Source organism: Scylla paramamosain, unplaced genomic scaffold (genome assembly GCF_035594125.1).
Source record: "Scylla paramamosain isolate STU-SP2022 unplaced genomic scaffold, ASM3559412v1 Contig94, whole genome shotgun sequence".
NCBI classification, from domain to species: Eukaryota; Metazoa; Arthropoda; class Malacostraca; order Decapoda; family Portunidae; genus Scylla; species Scylla paramamosain.
The window spans coordinates 199,262-220,000 of NW_026973759.1; the positions used below are offsets into that span (position 1 = coordinate 199,262).

Consider the following 20,739-nt stretch of genomic DNA (forward strand, 5'->3'; position numbering starts at 1 on the left):
TCTCCATAACAATACATAAAAAGACAATGATTTTTAAAGTGTACTGAGATCTATTATGATTAAAACCTTGAGTAATGTTATCAAAACCTTCTATACTTCATCACGAAGGCCACGAAAACTACATAAGGACGGACGCAGAGCCGAGAGGAGGGAGGGAGTGAGGGAGGGGCGGAGGGCGGTAGTGTAGTTAAGATGAGGCGTTGGTGCTGTTGCTAAACTATACGTACATCCATTGTACTTTTAAAACCATAAACCATACTATTACAACACTAACTTTCATCACAAACCATCAAGACTTAAAAAAAAATTACATACAAGGTTAAAATAATGCAGGAAATTAATCATGAGGTGGCACCTTCATGGAGAGTGGCACACGTCAGGGAGGTGTATCACTCCGCCAGCAGCAAACTTGACGTCATGGGCCAGGGCATGCAGCGGCGTGCAGTGCGTGGGTATGGTGACTGTGTGGCCTCTGATATAGAGGTGTATGAGCTGCTGGACGAGAGAAGAGCAAACGAAAAGTAAACATGGGATTGCTGCCGCCTCAGGACACTAGGAGCATTGCGGAAGCGCTGAGGAAGACATCACAACCCTTGACACAGCGAACACAACTCTGTACTGAGGCTGGCACTGGCTTCTCCCAACACCTCACGTGGTCATTGCAACAAAAGGAGGTTAGTGTTTATATGAAGTGACTAGACTTGCCCTTGTAGCAGGAAATTCCCTTCCCTACCCCGCCACCCCGCCATGACTGTATCAGCTGCTTACATATCAGCTGTGCCTCCTTTGTATCCTCACACTGCAAACACGGTCTTCACGCACCACAGTAAGCCTTACTGGTGAAGTACACACGATATATTATGTAGAAGGCAATGAATCATACCACTTTGTCGAGGATAAATTTTCCCGGGCTTCCATCTTATGCTCCTCCCCCAATGTCTTCCTCCCCCTCGCCTCCTCTCCTCCCCTTCTCCCACTCCTTCACGTAATCCTCTCTTTTCACCGTCTCCTCCTCTCCCTTTGTAGATGTTTATATAAGGTTTTTACTCAGTATAAGATATGTTTTCGCATCTTATAATATGTGACACGTCATGCTGCTCAGAGAGAGAGAGAGAGAGAGAGAGAGAGAGAGAGACAAACATAATAAAGTGTTTAAAGTGTTTAAAGTGAGAGAGAGAGAGAGAGAGAGAGAGAGAGAGAGAGAGAGAGAGAGAGTATGGAGACACGTGGCAACTATGTGAGTAATAAGTTAATTACATAATATTTAAGGACTCCTTTAATTCATGCAACGATTACTGCTTGGAGGTCAGTTCAGTTAGAAAGCTTTGCTGGCTGTTCTGTATATCAGCGACTCGGTGTACGCTTCATCCTGCAGGAGTAGCCACCGGTGATGCCACACGTCTCCACCACCCCAATTCATAAGCTGCAGAGCTTTGGAGGAATGCGAAGCCGACTCACTTGAAGTCGAATCGTTGAAGCTCCGGAATGAAGTCATCATGAATATAGTGATAAATGTTGCACTTCTTTCTCGTATTCATAGATACACAGACGCTTCATGTTTCTGGAAGCGTGAAGTGAATGAGATGATTCACTTGGAGTGGAATCTTTGAAGCTCTGGAATGCAGTCACGATAGATAAACACGTATGATTCATTTCCTTTCTCGCATTATTGATACACACATACTTTCACGCCTCCTCTTGCACGTACTAGAAGAAGCCTGAAATGAAATAGCGGGAAGAACATCGAAAGGATAGTGAAATGAGAGTAAGAGTATGGTGAATGAAAGTGATATTTAACGTACAAACTAATCACTGTAACCTTCAACAAATTGCCTCGCCTCGCCACACGAACACCATCCTGGCAGCTCGGGGTCGGTGGCGGGACTGGCGGCATGATGTAGTGGTGCATTTGTACATCAATTTCCCAGTATAGGCAATTTACATATATATGATGCATTAAACCAGTGGCCGCCCTCTGAACTTACCCAGCCGTATCATTCTATAAGGCCAGACGTTCTTTATATATGCATGTCTATAGGAACTTTGATAATCTTAATTCATATCGGACACGCAAAGAATAGGCACATGATGTAAGCCAAGAATTGTGCAAATGTATCGACAATGTAACACAGTACTTCTAAGGCGGTGTACCAGTGTAGCGAGCGCTGTCTAATCCCTCCCTCTCTAAGCATTGAAGCCCATTTTCCTGCTGTAGAATCTTGTAGTTTTAATGGTGATGATTAACGAAGCGCTTCACCAGTGTATCGAATAATCTTTGAACAAATCTTGAGAGTTTGACGGACTTGCTTTGACGTGAATAGATAGTAATGATGTGCAGTGTCCATTTTCGAGACGCTGATCATTCGGCTCCCCGCGTAGGTTTAATTAGGCCACATCAGAGCACACCAATACACCGAAATAGTACCTGGACGTGTGTGTGTGTGTGTGTGTGTGTGTGTGTGTGTGTGTGTGTGTTTTGTTGCTGTGCCCATAACGTACCTTAAACGACCTTCATAGTTACTGGTATCTTGTTTGCGAAAATAATGGTAATGGTGATGATGATGATGATAATAATAATAATAATAATAATAATAATAATAATAATAATAATAATAATAATAATACCAGCGATTGCAATCTATTGTAAAAATGCAATAATTCAGCTCCGACATTGTGATTTGTTCAAGGTCGGTGAAATACATGTAATGCAAAACAACGATTGCAAAAATATTTATAAATAAAGGAGAAAAAATATATATGTTGCATTATGCATTGATGTCCTTCTCTCTCTGTGTGTGTGTGTGTACGGTTTCCATATGTCGTAAAACACTTCAAAATGCGACCATAATATGAACTCGTGCATGCTCGTGGTATATACGAGTATATTCTTGTATTTATCAGGTGTATATATATATATATATATATATATATATATATATATATATATATATATATATATATATATATATATATATATATATATATATATATATATATATATTCTCTGACAGGGATCCCCCATAGTTAGCACGCTGACCCAAAGATCTTATTTTATCGCGTGTAAAATTCATGTGGAATGTTCGTGGTGTGCATTCCTTGGCGTGCGTAAAAGGCAAGAAATAAGAAGAGATGAGCAGCGGCTTGTGTGGCAGTAAGTGGGTCATTAGGGCAATTTCGGGGAGACGAGGACAGTTCGTGCATGTATTTACCATTACCCGACCACTATGCTCAGCCTACATTTCTCTTCCCAGACCCTCCTCCTCCCCACACTCTGCCTTCTCCTTCCAGCTGTCTGCCTCCTCCCCATTACACCCCTGCCATGCACTCCACACTGCACCTCCTCCTCCTGTATCAATCAATCTACTATCTCCCCATCGTCGCTTCACTTCACTTCATCTTCCCTTCACTCTCATCTCCCCACCTCCACTTCTACTCCACACCATCAGTCTTCTTTCCATCTATCCACCTAAATCTGCTCCGTAAATGCAAATTCCACCTTGCATTCCACACCCTATCACCTTTTTCACTTCCACCCTCTGCAACCAAGATCTTAACCTCCTGTCCTTCTTACTTTCTCCCCACTAACATTCTACTCCCTGCCAAACTCCACCTTGCACTCCACACTCCTCCATTTTCCAGTCAACCTAAGCAGTCTGTCCCCCCCACTCCCCGTCCTCTCCCATTCCGCTGCCATTCCCTACGAGAGCAGCATGCCGCCCTGTCTACAGCATTCGTGCCGAGAGGGAAACAATTAAACTCGGGTATTATCCCATTGAGGATGACAAATTGAGAGCTTTTGATGCAGCAGACCGCAATCAGCTTCCTTCCTCCCTCCTTTCCTCGTTCTCTTCCTCCTCATCTCCCTCCCTTTCCTCTCTGTCTCATTGTCTTTCTCTCTCCCCATGTCTTTTTTTTTTTTTTCACTGTTCAATTTTCCATTCTAATCTAGTTTGTTGGCCAATTTTCCTTCTCATAGGCGTGTTTCTTGTTTGTTAATCTCCTTTGTGGAAAATGTTCGTCCGCCGCGTCTCGATCCTTGAGTCAGAGGTAGAGAGGGATTCCTGGCACTAGTGAGCAGCAGTAAGACTAAATAAAGCACAGGAGAATGAAAGGTAGGAGACGAAAATTAGTAACCAAGGAACAAAAGGAAAACCAGACGAAACTTAACAGGAGGAGAAAGATAATAAACAAGGCGAAGATGAAGGACGAGGACCCAAGAAGGAACACAACTTAATAAAGAACAAGAAGACAACCATGCAAAACCCAAACATAAGGAGGAGGAGGACTATAAATAAAACAAAGAAGAGATTGAAAAGCAGAAGACGGACACTAGACAACCAAAGAAAAAGATGACCAGACGAAGACCAGAGAGAGGAAAACGTGGCTAAGATAGAAAAAAAAAAAAGTATGAGACAGGAACAAGTGAAAAAAATAACAAGAAAAATAACAGAAAACAAAAAGGCAAGACACGGATGATATTACAACTTCCACGAGGACAGAATGCACAGTTACTTGAATGAAAGGCACCGCGACTTCTGTGAACTGATTCTACAATACTCGCGTCACTTCCAGCTGGGAGAGGAGGGCAGGTAGGAGGCTGCTGGGTAATAGAAAATTATGGAAGTATGAAGCAGAGATTGCCAGGACCTATCAACTAAAATTGTCTGTCAGCAATTGTTGTGAGAGATATTTTGGCCTGGCTCAAATTAAATCACTGAATTGGGAGGGCAAGAGAGAGAGAGAGAGAGAGAGAGAGAGAGAGAGAGAGAGAGAGAGAGAGAGAGAGAGAGAGAGAATGTGTCTGTCAAAAAAATAAATAAATAAACATCATAAAGAATAAAAAATGACTGAGCATATTACGTCTCTAAGAACAGATAAAGATAATAACAGGTGGAAACTATGCATTTATATACGTAATCTCAAGATCTCATTATCTATGTATATATTTATTTGCTTATTTATTCAGTTGTCGTGGCGGCGCAGTCTCCGTGAGGTGGTGCACGCCTCTCCGTCACTGCAGTAGCCATGAATATTGGCGCGTCCTGCTGCCGGTGTGATGTACATTCAGATGGATATTTAAAAACGGCGTGGCGAGGCGGGGAGGGAAGGGGTTTTGCTCTCCGTCCGCTCGTGATGATTGCATGTTCTGCCGGCGGGAGACTGTTCGTGTATGCTGGGCTGTGCTTGCTGTGCTTGCTCGTGTGTGTGTGTTTATGTGCACACGCCACGCAAACGTGATTTTTTAAAATTTTCTTGAAATCCCCATAATTTCCTTAGGTGCATTAAGATATTCAGCGCAGTCGTTCCTCTATCAGTCAGGAGGGAGCGAGGATTCCTGCCTTAAAGAGAATAATTAAAGACACCTCCAGCTGCGGCTTCATTCTTCCACAGGGGGTGTAATCACTGTAATAACTATATATGCCACCAGCTGCTGCTCCATGCATCCTCTGTGGACGTAACTCGGGTAGCCGCAGGGGGTATAATCACTGTAATAACTAAAGACGGCACCAGCTGCTGTTCCATTCTTCCAGTGTGGACGTAACTCGGGCGGCCAGTGGGCTGCATTCACCTCACAGACCCAGGAAGAGCCTCGCCAGGCCCTAACAGATTGAGAGCTCTTCCTCGATTCGTTGGGTGGTGCATGGCTGTTTCTAGTTAGTGGAACGATTTATGTGGTTAATTTAGATAACGAACGAGACTTTGGCCTGTTAACTTGTCGACGGATTTCCAGCAATTGGTGTCCAGTTCGTAGCTTCTTAGAGGTGTTAGTCTCGGGGCTGTACACACGGGGAAGCTTCGGTGCTGAGTTAGGATAAAAACTCTTCGCTCAGCACCACTTGGCGTTGTCGATATATGTGCCACATGACAAAGAACAGGAGACTCAGTCCGTCTATGTGCCTTGCCGTGCCTTGCTGTTGCGTGACAGACACTGAAGAACAACCTAGGGAAGAGAAATAAAGCCTTCGATAATGCTTGCCCTCGCATAATCACAGATATTAGCGGAGAGGCAACTTATCAATTCAGGTATTGTTCCGTGCTACCAATCATAACGTAATGCTGCATACCTCAGGCCGCCAACCCGTGCTCGCGTGCAGGATATGAATCACGAGGTATAAGTGCCACTCCTCCCTGGGGTTCTATCATGCTCATTATTCGTAAGAGACAACTAAAGACCAAGGACAAGCCCTCGAGGTCTGTTCATATATTCTGCCGACACTTTTTGGAATGCCAAGGACGTCTGGGTTGGGGCCCACCGGGAGTCACAGGAGGGAATAGCTGCTGCTGTTGTCAGTGATGCGGCGCGTGTTGATCCCTTAGTCGTGCCAGTTACTGAAGTAAGTTTCAGATTTTACCTTCAACTAAAAGCGTATCTACAAAATATTTCCGTCTGAAATATGTATATTCATGAAAGAAAACGCGCTCTTTTCACCATTTACAAATATTTTTGCAATTGCATCTATTTTTGAATCCATACACGTACCCCCCGCAGAGGCTTTGTGCCAATATTTGTACTCCTCAAATGCCGAACAGATGCGATTGTAAAATGCGTAAAAGTATTGCAGTACAGTTTTTCCCGCAGCTCCCTTCATCAGGCAATGCAGGAGAGATTAATGATTCGAAAACATTTTTGTCGTGTATGAAACTGCGCAGTTGTCATCAGTGTTTGCAGTTTTGAAAGGATGACCGAGGAGACGCCATACGTATTGCTGTATTCGGTGCTTTATCCAAGCCTTGCCTATCTATCTTTCTTTAAGTGTTCCCCTTCAAGTCCATGTATAATTTCTTACCGTATTAATGTATTATAAAGTGTTGTGGTAGGGCAGACGCAGCCATATTTTTAGACTATCATTTGTTAATTTTCTTCTCAGAATTTCACATTTAATTTAATCTTTTCTTATATTTTTGTGTGATTAATTTGTATTGGAGCTGGGCAATCTTAGCGGCATCATTACTTTATTATTTATTCCTTTTTCTCTTCGGAATTTTACATGTGATTTACAGAAACTGAATCGTCTTTTGTTTTACCTTCTCAGCTTGATTAATTTGTATTGGGGTGTGGTAAACTTACCTTAGCAATGGTTTACACAATCGCTAACCATTTTCTTTTCATGACTTCGTATCCAATTACCGAAACTGAATTGTCTTTTTGTTTCATCCTTTCTGTTTAATTAATTTTTATAGAAGTAGCGCAATAATTTAGACAATCATTTATTATTTTCTTTTCTTAACTTCATATTCCATTTATTGAAACTGAATAGTCTTTTATTTTATATTTTGTTTCATTAATTTGTAAGTACGATAACTGCTTCCATTTCAGGTTCTTGCACTTTTTTTTTCGCACCTTTGTCTTTCCAGTGCACAGGTGATAGATTTCCAGCCACGCGGTGTTTTTACTCAGTGATAATGAACACCGGACGTGTCGTGGCGGGAGACTCCTCTTTAATTGGCGGACTCTTGCGTAAATGAGTGTTTGAAGTGAAATGAAAGCCAATTATAGCACCCTACCCTCGACTTCTCTCTCTCTCTCTCTCTCTCTCTCTCTCTCTCTCTCTCTCTCTCTCTCTCTCTCATGTACCAATATTGTTCGTAAATATTTGGATTTCATTTCTGGTCTCTTTATTCCTAACAGTTACCATCCACCAACACCAGAACCACCACCACCACCACCACCACCTGAAGTCCTACCACAAACAGCAATACACCACCACATACATCATCACAACCATTAACACCACCACCACGAGTGTCTATCAAGTTACCATCATCACCATCACAACCACCAATATCAACTTCATCATTATTACATTCCTTTCCCTCCTTTTATCATTTCATCTACCTTCTATTCGCTCTTTATTTATTTTTCTCTCCTTCACTCCTAGTATACCACTTCATATTCCCTTCTTTATCCTCTTTCTCCTCTTCCTCCTCCTCCTTATCCTCTCTTCTCTCCTCTCCTCTCCTAACTTTTTCTATTCTTCCTTTTTCATCGACTTCCCTCCACTTCATGTTCTCTATCTCCTCTTCACGGCCGCATTGTATGGAAGGAAAAAGGAGCACGGAGGCGTAAAATAAACCCTAATGAAAGAACTTTACGCAGATAACTTTGGAATGAGAGGCAGATGTGGGACGACAGACTCTCTCTCTCTCTCTCTCTCTCTCTCTCTCTCTCTCTCTCTCTCTCTCTCTCTCTCTCTCTCTCTCTCTCTCTGCTCATCACATGAATGCTTTCTATCAGATTCATAGATAGATAGATAGATAGATACTCGTAGATAGATAGGTAGATACATAAATAGATAGATACCGACAACAAATTAGAATTCACACGAAACACAAGAAACACACATTACAAATTAACAAAGTCAAATCAACACGAACGAATAGTAATATGCATACTATTCACGGCCCATTAAACACACACACACACACACACACACACACACACACACACACACACACACACACACACACACACACACACACACACACACACACACACACACACACACACTGGCGTCTCATTTACTGGACTTCAAGCACTGTTACCGCTGCTCTACCTCGCTACATTCCGCGCCACCACCTAATGATTCGCCAGTGTCGCGTCCCTCACCACTACACCTGTCATTATCACACCTGCGGCGGCTCGGTAACAGCAGCAGCTTCAGGTTCCGGTTAGGCAAGTTGATATCGCGCGCCCTTCTGCGTCTGGCTAAGGGGAAGTGTGTGTGTGTGTGTGTGTTTGTGTGTGTGTGTGTGTGTGTGTGTGTGTGTGTGTGTGTGTGTGTGTGTGTTGATAGTAAGTGTCCTTTGTTCTCTTCTGTTTCTCTTTCTTTATCTCTGCTATTTTTACCTATGCTTGTTTCATCATCTCGTCTCTTCTCTTATCTTCTTTCACGTATCGTCATTTCAGATTTTTTTTCTCCTTTTCTCTGGTATTTTCTTTTCTTATTTCTCCTCTCTTCTCTTCTCATTTCTCCTATGCTGCTTTCATCTCCATTTCTTTTCCTATATCTTGTCTCCTCATTTCTCTTCAAGTTTAATTTTTATCTTCTCTCTTTTTGTCCTTTCTTCTCTTCTCTCCCTCTTCTCATTTTATTTCACTTCGTTTCACTTCAGTCCTAACTCGCTTCTCTTCTCTCTTAGCCTCTCTTCTCCTCTCCTCTCCTCTCCTCTCCTCTCCTTTCCTCTCTTCCCCTCTTCTCTCCTGTCCTCTCCCCTCCCCTCTTATCTCCCCATCTATACAAATTTGTCCTCCTACGTACCTGTTGTCCCTCCATTGCTGTTTTCTGTGTGTCTTTGTACATTTATCTTTGTATTGTTTTTTTGTTTGTTGTATTTCTTTCCCTTTTCGAATATAAATGTTTGTATGATTGATTTTGTTTTTTTTAGCATATTTGTTGTTGACTCGCCATATTTGCCTCGTGTGTGTGTGTGTGTGTGTGTGTGTGTGTGTGTGTGTGTGTGTGTGTGTGTAAATAAATTCTCGTAACATACAACCATACAACATTTCACACAAGAGAATCCGCTTGCGTTAAATGCCAGGGAGAGAGAGAGAGAGAGAGAGAGAGAGAGAGAGAGAGAGAGAGAGAGAGAGAGAGAGAGAGAGAGAGAGGCTTAAAAATACACCATACAATAGTAAAAAAAAATCACACACACACACACACACACACACACACACACACACACACACACACACACACACACACACACTTCTTTGACTTCACGTGAACTTTAGTGAGCTCAGATAATACCTAACCTGACCCGCCCTGTGTGTTTCCAAGGCCTTGTAATAACCTCTGCCCTTCCTCTCCCCCTCCCCTGCTGCGAGGTTCCCGTTAGGCAAGAGTTAGTGAGTCGTGTCCAGATTAGGTGACGCAAGTTTGGTATTTGCAGGTAGAGAATAATTTGGATGAACAGTCATGGAGGTGGAGGGATAATAATAATTATTATTGTTATTATTATTATTATTATATAATAATAATAATAATAATAATAATAATAATAATAATAATAATAATAATAATAATAAGATGTGGTTTGTGATTGGCTGTTGCAATGCAGCGCAAGTTTCCTATTGGTCGCGCCCGATTACAGTTGCCAGCGAGGGACCACCTCCCGAGCCCCAACACGCTATCCGTGGTGCACGTGCTTCCCTGCCTGTGAACCCTAAAGACGGTGCTCTGCAAGGCGGCAACACTGTGTGCATTTCTTCACAACTCCAAACTCTCCAGTGTGAAGCACTTTCCAAACACCTCAGGTATCCTAAATACTAGTGTACCCTAGTGGGACATTCAGTCTGTCAGATGACAGGAGACAGGATGGATGGTAGACGCTCCTTCAGCACATACATGCGTGGGGAGTGTGTCGTGGAGAATGGCGACATTCTCCGCGGCCCCCCACGCGCTGTCAAAGTATCCATGGGAGATCCCGACGCGAAATCTTTCTTCTGCTGTTGCTGGCCACGAGGGCCTCGCTTCAAGAAGGTAGCCAAATTCTTTTTCAAACCGCATAAAGAAGAACCCAGTCTCCAGAAGTACACGTCTCTGGAGACTGTGATGTACATGGACGGCATGGTTTTCCGCGAATACTGGACGCCAGGCAAGACGGCCGTCAAGGTCTCCATCAAGCAGCGGCGCGGAAAGAAGGTTGTCCTCTTTGGCCGCCTGGCAACCTTCCTTCAAGAGATGGAGAACCGAAATTCAGAAAAGTTCGTTCTTTATGTCACGGAAACCAGCTTCAAAATTGTTCAAAAGGACCAAGCGGCTTCAGGCGGCGACGAGACCGATGCCGCTGAGAAACAGAAAAATAAGCCGTTACAAGAGAACGATAAGTACGAGTGCGCTAAACGCGGGGATGACGAAAACCAAGTAAAGATCGACTACGCGACTTCCTTGTTCAACAGTTTTAAGAAGAAAGATAAACCCGTTAACATCATAACAACTACAGAAATTGTAAAGTTGCCGCCAGTAATCTCCATGCAAACCAAGAACGTGCGGTCATTCAACAAAGACGCTCCTGCTGCACGCCAACAGCAGCGCAGCGCACCTCGTACCGTCCGTCGCGATAAGCAGGCGTCTATGAAGCCTAAAGAAACAAACAAAGAAAACCAGATCGTTCAGGTTCAGGAAATACACAAGAAAGACATTCCATTCGAGAAAAAGAATAATGCTGATGAAAATACCACTAATAAGAAAGTCAAAGAAGATACAGAGGAACAAAACCATACAGAGATGAAGAAAGAATCAGGAACAATGAGTGAAGTACAGCTAGTTCACGAAAAAGACAATGAAAACGCGGAAAGTGTCGAAAAGAATCCAGCAGAAGAGAAGAGCGCAGTTTGGGAAGAATATGATAAAAATGAGTCTGAAGAGACTGAAGGAGACACCGAAGATGTGCAAAGCGTCCCTACAAAAACAGAGAAGACAGATGAGGAAGAGAAAGAAGATACTGAGAAACAAAAAGTTACCGAGAAGGAAATGAAACCAGCAAAAATTAGTGAAATGCAGCTAGTTCAGGAAAAAGACGATGAATATCATGAAGGCGAGGAAGCTAATACTCTTGAAGGAAAGGAGACTAGTGTTTCGGAAGACTATGATGCGCATGACACTGGAAAGAAGGAAGTGGTTGTTGAAGATGTGAAAAGTACCTCTCCTGAGAAGGACATTGCAGATAAGGAAATTAAAGAGGGACAGAATTTTGAGAAGGAAGCTGAGAAACAAGACGTTATTGAGAAAGTTAACCTTCCCTCTATAACCAAACTTTTGTCTTTAACCAAAGTCATCGTGAAGAACAGTACAAGGAGAGAGAAGATACGGAAAGCAATGCTTTTAAGAAAGAAGAGAGAGAGTGTGTCGCTTGGCAATGTGAAGACAACATCACCGGTGGAAAAAATGACGACGCGGAAGAATATAGGGAAGGATCAACATTTGAAAAAGAAGGTAATGACTTGCCGCCACAAGAACACCGCGATGGCCAATGTAAGCAGCAAGTGGAGGTGGTGGAAGGCCTCCCCACCAACACCGGTGAAGAACATGACGGCGAGAATGAAGGTAAAGAAGGAACTGGAGTTAAGAAAGAAGACGTTCTCGTGTAGCCATTACCGTTATGTCCGCCAGCTGAAAAGAAACAATCAAATGTCAGGAGAGAAGAAAAAGCGCTGCAACAAAATAAATCTGAAATCCGTCCGCTGTAAGATCGACACCCATTACAGCCTACCTACTGATTATAAACCTGATCTGGATTTGAAGGTACTGGAATCACAGCCGCCACCCTCAGGCCCCGCGCGAGTGAAATGGGCCCGAGAGGTGGCTGCCCTTAAGGCTCGGCTGCGTTCACAGAAACAGAAGAAAGGGCGGACTAGTGCGCAGAGCCTCCATCACGGGTCGCAAGCCGCTAAACACTGAGTCACTCGCACTGAGGACCATCCTAGTCAGTGCAACCGAGAAAATTGGAAAAAAAAAGTACAAAAACAAAGTAAGCTTTCTAACTATGGATTAAGAAGCCTAAGCACTGAGTCTTTACTGAGGAACATGCTTGTCAATCCAAACCCGAAATTAGACCAAAAAGAAAAGTTTTTCATCCATTAATTAAGGAGCAAGAACACTAAGTGATTCCACTGAGGAACAAGGTGGTGAGTGAAATCCAGAAATTAATGGCAAAAAAATAAAGCGCTTAAAATTTGCAAAGAAAAAAAAGAAATATTAATCTATCTGTTATTGACGAAACAACTGAGTGATTCTTCAGCGAGGAACAAGAACATTCGTGACACTAAATGAAAAATAATGACGTAAAAGAAATTAAAAGATAAAAAAGATAAAGTAAAAAAAAAGTAACAAGAAAGTCTTTGCTCTCATAACCTATGAAGTATATTAATCGACTGTCAATCCGCGGTTGAAACCAGAAATTAATAGAAAAAAAGTAATTAAAGTATCTTCATTAAATAAGATGCCTAAATATTTTGAGTGAGAGTAAATCAGAAAACGATGACAAAATATAAAGATACAAATCCACCAAAGAAATCTTTACACAAGTTATTTTAGAATGCTACGATTTGAGTGTTAACCTGCTGAGGATCAAGATTGTGAAAACCAAAACAACGACAAAAAAACAAAGAAAAGAAAAATTATATCCAGTATTGGTGAAACAGCCATTGATAGTGAGAGGAAAACTGGTGAAATACGGCTATTAACAGTGAGAGGAAACAAGAGAACAATGGCACAAATAAAAACAAGGAAAAAATAGAAAAAAAAATCTTAACGAGGAAACAAATTAATTAAGTGACTCTCCACTGAGAAAAAAAGAAGTAAGGAAAAATAATAATAAAAAAGATTAAAAAACAGACAAAATACTGTACCGTAACTTAAGAAGTCTGACTTAATTATTAGTCCACTGAGAAAGAAGACTGCGTTTGGAAAACGGAAAACATTGAAAAAAAAGGAAGAAAAATAGTATCTTTTAATGATGTAATCACGTGACTCACCACCGAAAAACTAGATTCTGAGAGGAAGCCACAAAATGATGAGAAAAAGAAAAAAAATCATAATGGGAAAAGTAAAAAAAAAATGACAAGATAAAAAAAAAATGTGAAAAAAGAAAATGAAACAAAAATGACCAAAAATAAAAAAAAAGTTTACAAAATTATGGAAATAGTGTTGAAGTAAAGAAGGCAGAATATTATGGCAAGTAATTAAAAAATATAAAAAAGCCAAAAAATGGTGACCAGAAACGGAAAATAATACCGAAAAAGTAAAAAAATAATAATAATGAGGAAAAGGAAGATAAGTAAAAAAATCCAGAAAATAACAAAAGTAATAAAAATAAAAATAATGAAAAAATAGTGAGAAAAAATATAAAAAAGAAAGAAAGAAAGACATCAAAGTAAAAAAAAAAAAGCCATAAAATAATGATAAAAAAATAAGTCAGAAAATAATGAGAAAACAATTTTGAAAAAAGCCAGAAAGTAGTGAAAAAGATAAAAGCAGAAAATGATGACAAGAAACCATTGATTAAAATAAAAAAAACTGAAAATAATGAAAAAAAAAATAGTAAGGATAATTAAAAACTCTAAAATAATGATGAAAAGTAAAAAAAAAAATAATAAAACAAAAAGTAAAAAAATAACAGAAAACAAAAAAAATGAAAAAAGTAAAAATAATAATGAAAAAAGTATAAAAAAATTATAATAATGAAAAAAAGGTAAAAAAAATAATAATGAAAAGTTAAAAAAATAATAATAATGAAAAAAGTAAAAAAATAATAATGAAAAAGTAAGAGAAAATAATAAAAAAAAATAATGAAGAAAAGTAAAAAAAAGAAAATAATAAAAAAAATAATAATAAAAAAGTAAAAAAAATAATGAAAATAGTAAAAAAAAGAAAATAATAAAAAAATAATAATGAAAAAAAGTAAAAAATAATAATAATGACAAAAAATGAAAATAATAGCAAAAAAGTAAAATAAACCAAAAAAATAATGACAAAACATCAATAAAAAAATGACAAAAGTGGAAATCCAGAAAATAATTAGAACAAAAAAAATAAATGACAAAAATGAAAAAAAAAGATAAATAATGACAAAAAAGTAAAAAAAAAAAAAATATTGACAAGAAAGGAAACTAAACAAAATAGCGACAAAAGTGAAAAATAGCGACAAAAATAGAAAAAACCCACAAGATAATGACAAAAAAGTAAAAAAGTGAAAATAATTACAAAAACTAAAAACTCAGAACAGAATGACTAAAAAATAAAAAGGCAGAAAATGACAAAAAAAAAGTAAAAAAAGCTTAAAATATTGATAAAGTAAAAAAATATGACAAAAATATAAAAAAATGACGAAAGGGACAAAAAGTGACAAAAGTGATGAGTGAAAATGGAAGAAAATAATGACAAAAAATGTAAAAAATATTCCACAAAATAATGAGAAAGTGAAGACAAAATAATAACAAACATAAGAAAAGTAAAAAAAATGAAATAATTACAATAAAATAAGAAAGATAAGCAGAAGAGTAAGAAAAAAAAAAAACATAAAAGAATTACAAAAGATTAAAAAAATGAAAATAAAATAGTGAAAAAAAAGCAAATTGTAAGTATAAGAAAAAAAGTAATAAAAAGTAAAGAGCCAGAAAATTGTGACAAAAAAGAAAAAAAAGGAAAAAAAGAATTACAAAAAAGAGAAAATATAAAAAAAATAGTAACAAAAAACATAAAACAACTACAAAACATTAAAATAATGATTATCAATAAGAAGTAAAAAAAAAATGAAAATTTCTATAACAAATAATTAAAAATCTAGAAAATAGTGACAAAGAAAAGTATAAAAGCTAGGAAATAATGACAAAAAAAGAAATAAAGCCAAAAAATGGTAAAAAAGTCAGAAAAAAATATTAAAAGAAAATAGTAATAAATAAAAAATCTTAGTGAATGAAGAAGCATAAAGAAAAAGTAAAAAAAAAAAAGCCAGGCAATGACAAAAAAATGAGAAAAAAGCAAAAAAGCAGAAAATAATAAAAATTAAAATGTCAAAAAAAAAAAAATGAAATAACGAAATATAAATAACAAAATAAAGTCAAAACCCAGAAAATAATTATAACGGATAATAAATGATGACAAAAAGGTAGAAAAAAAAACACATCGTAATGAAAAAAAAAAAAAACATTGTGCGTAAAATCCAGAAAATGACAAAAAAAGTTAAAAATCTTAAAAAAAAATGCAAAACAGCATCTCTTAACGAAGAGACAACTGAGAGATACTCCACTCAAAAACTAAATTGAAATGAAATCAGAAAATCAGAAAAAAATGAAAAAAATGATGGAAAATAAAAAAAAATCTTCATAGATTTCATAAGTTACAAATAGTAACTTATGAAATCTATGAATTGAACACATTGAGGATCAAGTGTGTGAGTGCAACCCACAAAAATAATGATGACAAAACAAATGTGAAAAAAGGCAACTTTAGCCACTTATAAACAAGTTGCCTTGTGTATATACATGTGCTGTTACTAAAAAAAAAAAAAAAAAAAAAAAAAAAAAAAAAAAAAAAAAAACTAACATTTATACAATCTATACCATTAGTAATTTTTTATATGATTGTACTGTAGTGGAAGACAAATATGCTGCCATTTTTTTTCTTATTAATAAAGTAAACCAACTAAAAACCATCACTTTCAATATCCTAAGCTTCTGATTAGAGTGAACTGACTATGTGATTGACTTGAATGGACACGGCAATCAGAGAGAGAGAGAGAGAGAGAGAGAGAGAGAGAGAGAGAGAGAGAGAGAGAGAGAGAGAGGGGATGGAGGATGGAGGTGGTCTCGTCTTAATGCCACGACGACGATAACAGCAACAATAACATCAACAACGAAACCAAACCGCTATTACAAGGGACGCATCTTATTGCATCTGAACACAAACATTTTGACTCGAAAAACAACACGCGGTTAGTTGCCTTTTTTCTTCGTATTCCGGAGATCATAACTACGCGGGTGAGCACACACACACACACACACACACACACACACACACACACACACTCACACACACACACACACACACACACACACACACACACACACACACACACACACACACGGAAGGGAAAATCCAAATAATATCTTGACAGTCTCTCGTATGTTATTTATCAATTGTAGTTTAGCGTTTGTTACAATACTACTACTAATATTCTAAAGGAGGAAAACTTTCTACCAACTTGAAATGGAAAAAAAAAATATACGTAACTTCATCACCAATTAATGTATAAACATGTCAAAAAAGATGAAAGAATAGGAGCAAATGATTCAGTTCGTTAGAAGAGCCCTGAAAACTATTAGTGCGTGTAAATGTAATTGTAACACGGAAGGGAATAATGTGTAGCTTTCCATTACTCAAATACAGACGATTGTGTGGCAGACATTTTTTTTTTTTCATATTTGTATACGTAATGAAAACAAGGCTGCCGCTGCGAGAAAAATGTACAGAAAAACAAAAAGGGGGGAAGTAGATCAGAGGAAATTAATGAAGAGGTAATGGTGTACTGGAAATGTAGCAATGGGGAGCGAGGGAAGTGGAGGAAAAGGGAAGAAGAGAAGCCTGCCTGAGGAGGTGAAGTTTGTGAAGAGTTAAGCTGTTCATTAATGAGAGAAGAATGTAGCTCTGTGTTTGCTGTTTTAGGGAAATAATGAACGTAATGATCATAAATGAGGTGCATCATTGTAACAGGAAATGCACTGCTGATTTATTATTATTATTATCATTATTGTTATTATTATTATTATTATTATTATTATTATTATTATTATTATTATTATTATTATTATTATTATTATTATCATCATCATCATCATTATCGTCATCATCATCATTATCATCATCATCATTATCTCTAATATGATGATGATAATAAATATAACTCTTTCTTCACTATTATCACCTTTTATGTACATTCTCAGCTTTCTTTCCAATCATTGATACTTATCCACACCCCCAATAGCATTACATTCCCTTCTGTGGTGTCTTTATCACCTCCTGACCCGCCCTACTTCAGTTATACCTTTCCCTTCTCACTTCCCTCTAACACAATATATTTCTCTCCCACAGGTAACTCCTGCCTCCAGCACCACCGCCATATACTCGCCTCGCTCTCTCTCTCTCTCTCCCTGCCGGCCATATTGACACTCAGGTAAGGTAAACCGATACACCTTTTATTGCTTTACTGCAGTGTCGAGAAAAACCAGGTCAGGAGAGGTGCAGGAGAATAGGAAGAGGGCAAGTTTTAATCACTGCATGTCACTATTCGTATCACTGGGTTGTTTTCGTTTTTATCTCTATTTCCTGTGCATTCCTTTTTTTTTTTTTAGTATGTTTTCTTTTTTTTAATCCGTGTGTTTTATCGATTTTTTCTGTTATGTCTCAGTTTTTTTTTTAAATCTGTCTCCCTTCTATTCTTTTCATTTTTGGTTTCGTCTTTCTCTTTTATTTTCTATATATCCTTTTTATCCTTTTACTTTTGGTCTGTTTTCTTTGTGTTTTATCTGTTTCCCATCTATTCTATTCTCTTTTTGTCATCGTAGTTTCCCATCTTCTTCATATGCCTTTGTATTTTCCTTACCATTTTCCTTTCAGTGGAAGTAAAGTCAAATATAGCTGTGTCACGTACCACAATATTTTATGGAGGCTGCACGTTCATTTTAGTAAAATGTTAACAGTCAATAAACGAAATTAAGTCCCAAGAGATTTTTTTTTTTTTTTTTTGCATGGGTGAGTGTCTGTGTGCATATATATTTTTTTGCTCAATAACTTGACCTGACCTGAGGCATCACGTTCACACTTAATTAAATGAATGGCGCACGATGCAGGTAACGTGATATGACCAGTGCCGGGAATCTGATGGCGCGGAATGTGCTGAGGATAGTGAATGGGGGAGAAGGCATGATGCTACTCATGCTGCGGGTATGACAATCATTACTTTATGTATGTATGTGTGTATGTTATATATATATATATATATATATATATATATATATATATATATATATATATATATATATATATATATATATATATATATATATATATATATATATATATATATATATATATATATATATATATATATATATATATATATATATATATATATATATATATATATATATATATATATATATATGAATGTATTGTTTGTGTACTTATCTGTCTGTCTTTGTTTCTGTCTGCTTGTTTATTTATTATCCGTACTATCTTTCTATCTAACTATCCACTTACCTATGTACTAATTATTTTATCCACATACCAGTCGATCTATATATTGACCATCTATCTATCTATCTATCTATCTATCAATATATTCATCCATCACCCTATCTACCTTTCTACCTACCTACGCACAAATCTTTTTAAGCTGTATATAATCCCTTTAAAAGCCTTTCACAACAGACACAGGCACAACACAGTGTTAGATACACAAAGGTAACGGTGAACTTCTCAGTCTGATATTACACTTGTATATCTACGTGGAAAACTACACAAAAAACTTTAATATTTACACCTTTTAACGCACAACCCTGTGAGTTTCTGCTCTCAGGCTTAAGGGAATGACGCCTCTCTGGACTGGTCTAAATAAAGCCATTGTTGTGTGTGTGTGTGTGTGTGTGTGTGTGTGTGTGTGTGTGTGTGTGGTACGTTCCATCGCCAGTGGTTGCCTCCATGCACAGCCAACACAGTTCATTACGTTCTTGCCGCTCCATTTGTCCTGACCAGAAGTAATGATAGTGTTTATTGTGAATATGTTCATTGGCCCACGTACAGCAAGGCTTCTATGGTCTAGTGGTTCTTCTTCCTCATGATACTCTCTCTCTCTCTCTCTCTCTCTCTCTCTCTCTCTCTCTCTCTCTCTCTCTCTCTCTCTCTCTCTCTCTCTCTCTCTCTCTCTCTCTCTCTCTCTCTCTCTCTCTCTCTCTCTCTCTCTCTCTCTCTCGTTCTCGTCGCGTGCCTGGCCACTGACTCTCTCCCCCCTGCAGGAGGGACGGCCAGAGCACAATAAGATAGGATGGCTCACCGTTTCCTCTTCCACGAACGCAACATGCAAGTTTTTCGCACATATAATCCTACCGGGTGCTAAATGTTAAAGTAATGGCTGAAAATTACACCAGCCGGATTGAGAACATACGGAAGAATCACGCGAGACTTAACTTTAAAAAAAATGAGGAACTTATCGGATAAACGTAAATTAATCGAAAATTTATGTCTATGATTTACAATGGCCGCGCTGGAAGTTGGCTCACCAGCTATACAGTGCTGCAGGTAAAGGCGCAGAACTCACTACTTGAAGGAATCACTTGGCTGATTGCGAATGTATTGTCTCATTTTTTTCTCTAATACATTACGTAGGTTTCTTAAGGTCCCTGTAATGGTGTTAAATATAAAAAAAAGGGGGGTCATTCAACTCAAGAAACAAGAAAGAAAAGATATAATACACACATTTGGCGTGAAAAGAATGGATATGTTAGGCATTGTTATATTTAATTTTATATTGATCAAAGTGCGCGGAACGTTTGGGGTGAGGGTAACGATAGGGGCCATGCTTAGCTGGGTGTGGCAGCCCAAACTCAGGACATCTGGATTCCTTAAGTGACCTGACTTAATGTTGGCTAAACATCAGTGTACGCAGAGCCAGATGTTTGTTTGTTTCCAGTAATCAATAAATTAGTAACAATAAATCAACTAATAATGAATAAGTAATAAAAAAAAAATAAGTAAGAACCAAGTGCTGAGGCGAAACACACACACACACACACACACACACACACACACATCTCTTGAAAGGCCTCTAACGGTATCATAAACATCCTAATTTGACTGAATACTCCCAGTTCAGTTGTATGGGGTATGGGGTTGACTGAATTTGATATGAGTAATGCCATTATAGAATGATTCACTGGGCTAATGGGCGCCCGTCAGCGACAAACAGGGCAATGATACTGTGTTTTGAGGCACATTTGCATCAAAAACACCGTGAATTTGGTTCCTTTATTGTTTTAATGTTTGTGTGCGTGATGCGTGAGGCAAAGGTCGTATCAATTTAGTAGCAATCGATCCAACTTAACACCATCCAGATCTACCTTCCCTTCATTGACACACTCCACAACTCCATACTTAACACTTCAACACTTGTTTATCCTTACTTCTTTCTGCTTCCATTCCATCTAACACATCCATCCATCTATCCATTCTTGTTATATCTCAC

The 20,739-nt window shown here is 38.2% G+C and overlaps 1 protein-coding gene across 1 annotated transcript in view; it reads left to right on the top strand.

Moving 5' to 3' along the window:
- Positions 1–20,739, top strand: part of LOC135098949 (uncharacterized) — a 61,362-nt gene that overhangs the window by 39,461 nt on the left and 1,162 nt on the right. The window contains exons 4-6 of the mRNA XM_064001376.1: positions 381–674; positions 17,592–17,673; positions 18,350–18,443. Of these exons, the coding sequence (XP_063857446.1) occupies positions 381–525 (145 nt within the window). The 3' untranslated portion in view covers positions 526–674; positions 17,592–17,673; positions 18,350–18,443. The remainder of the gene's footprint in view (positions 1–380; positions 675–17,591; positions 17,674–18,349; positions 18,444–20,739) is intronic.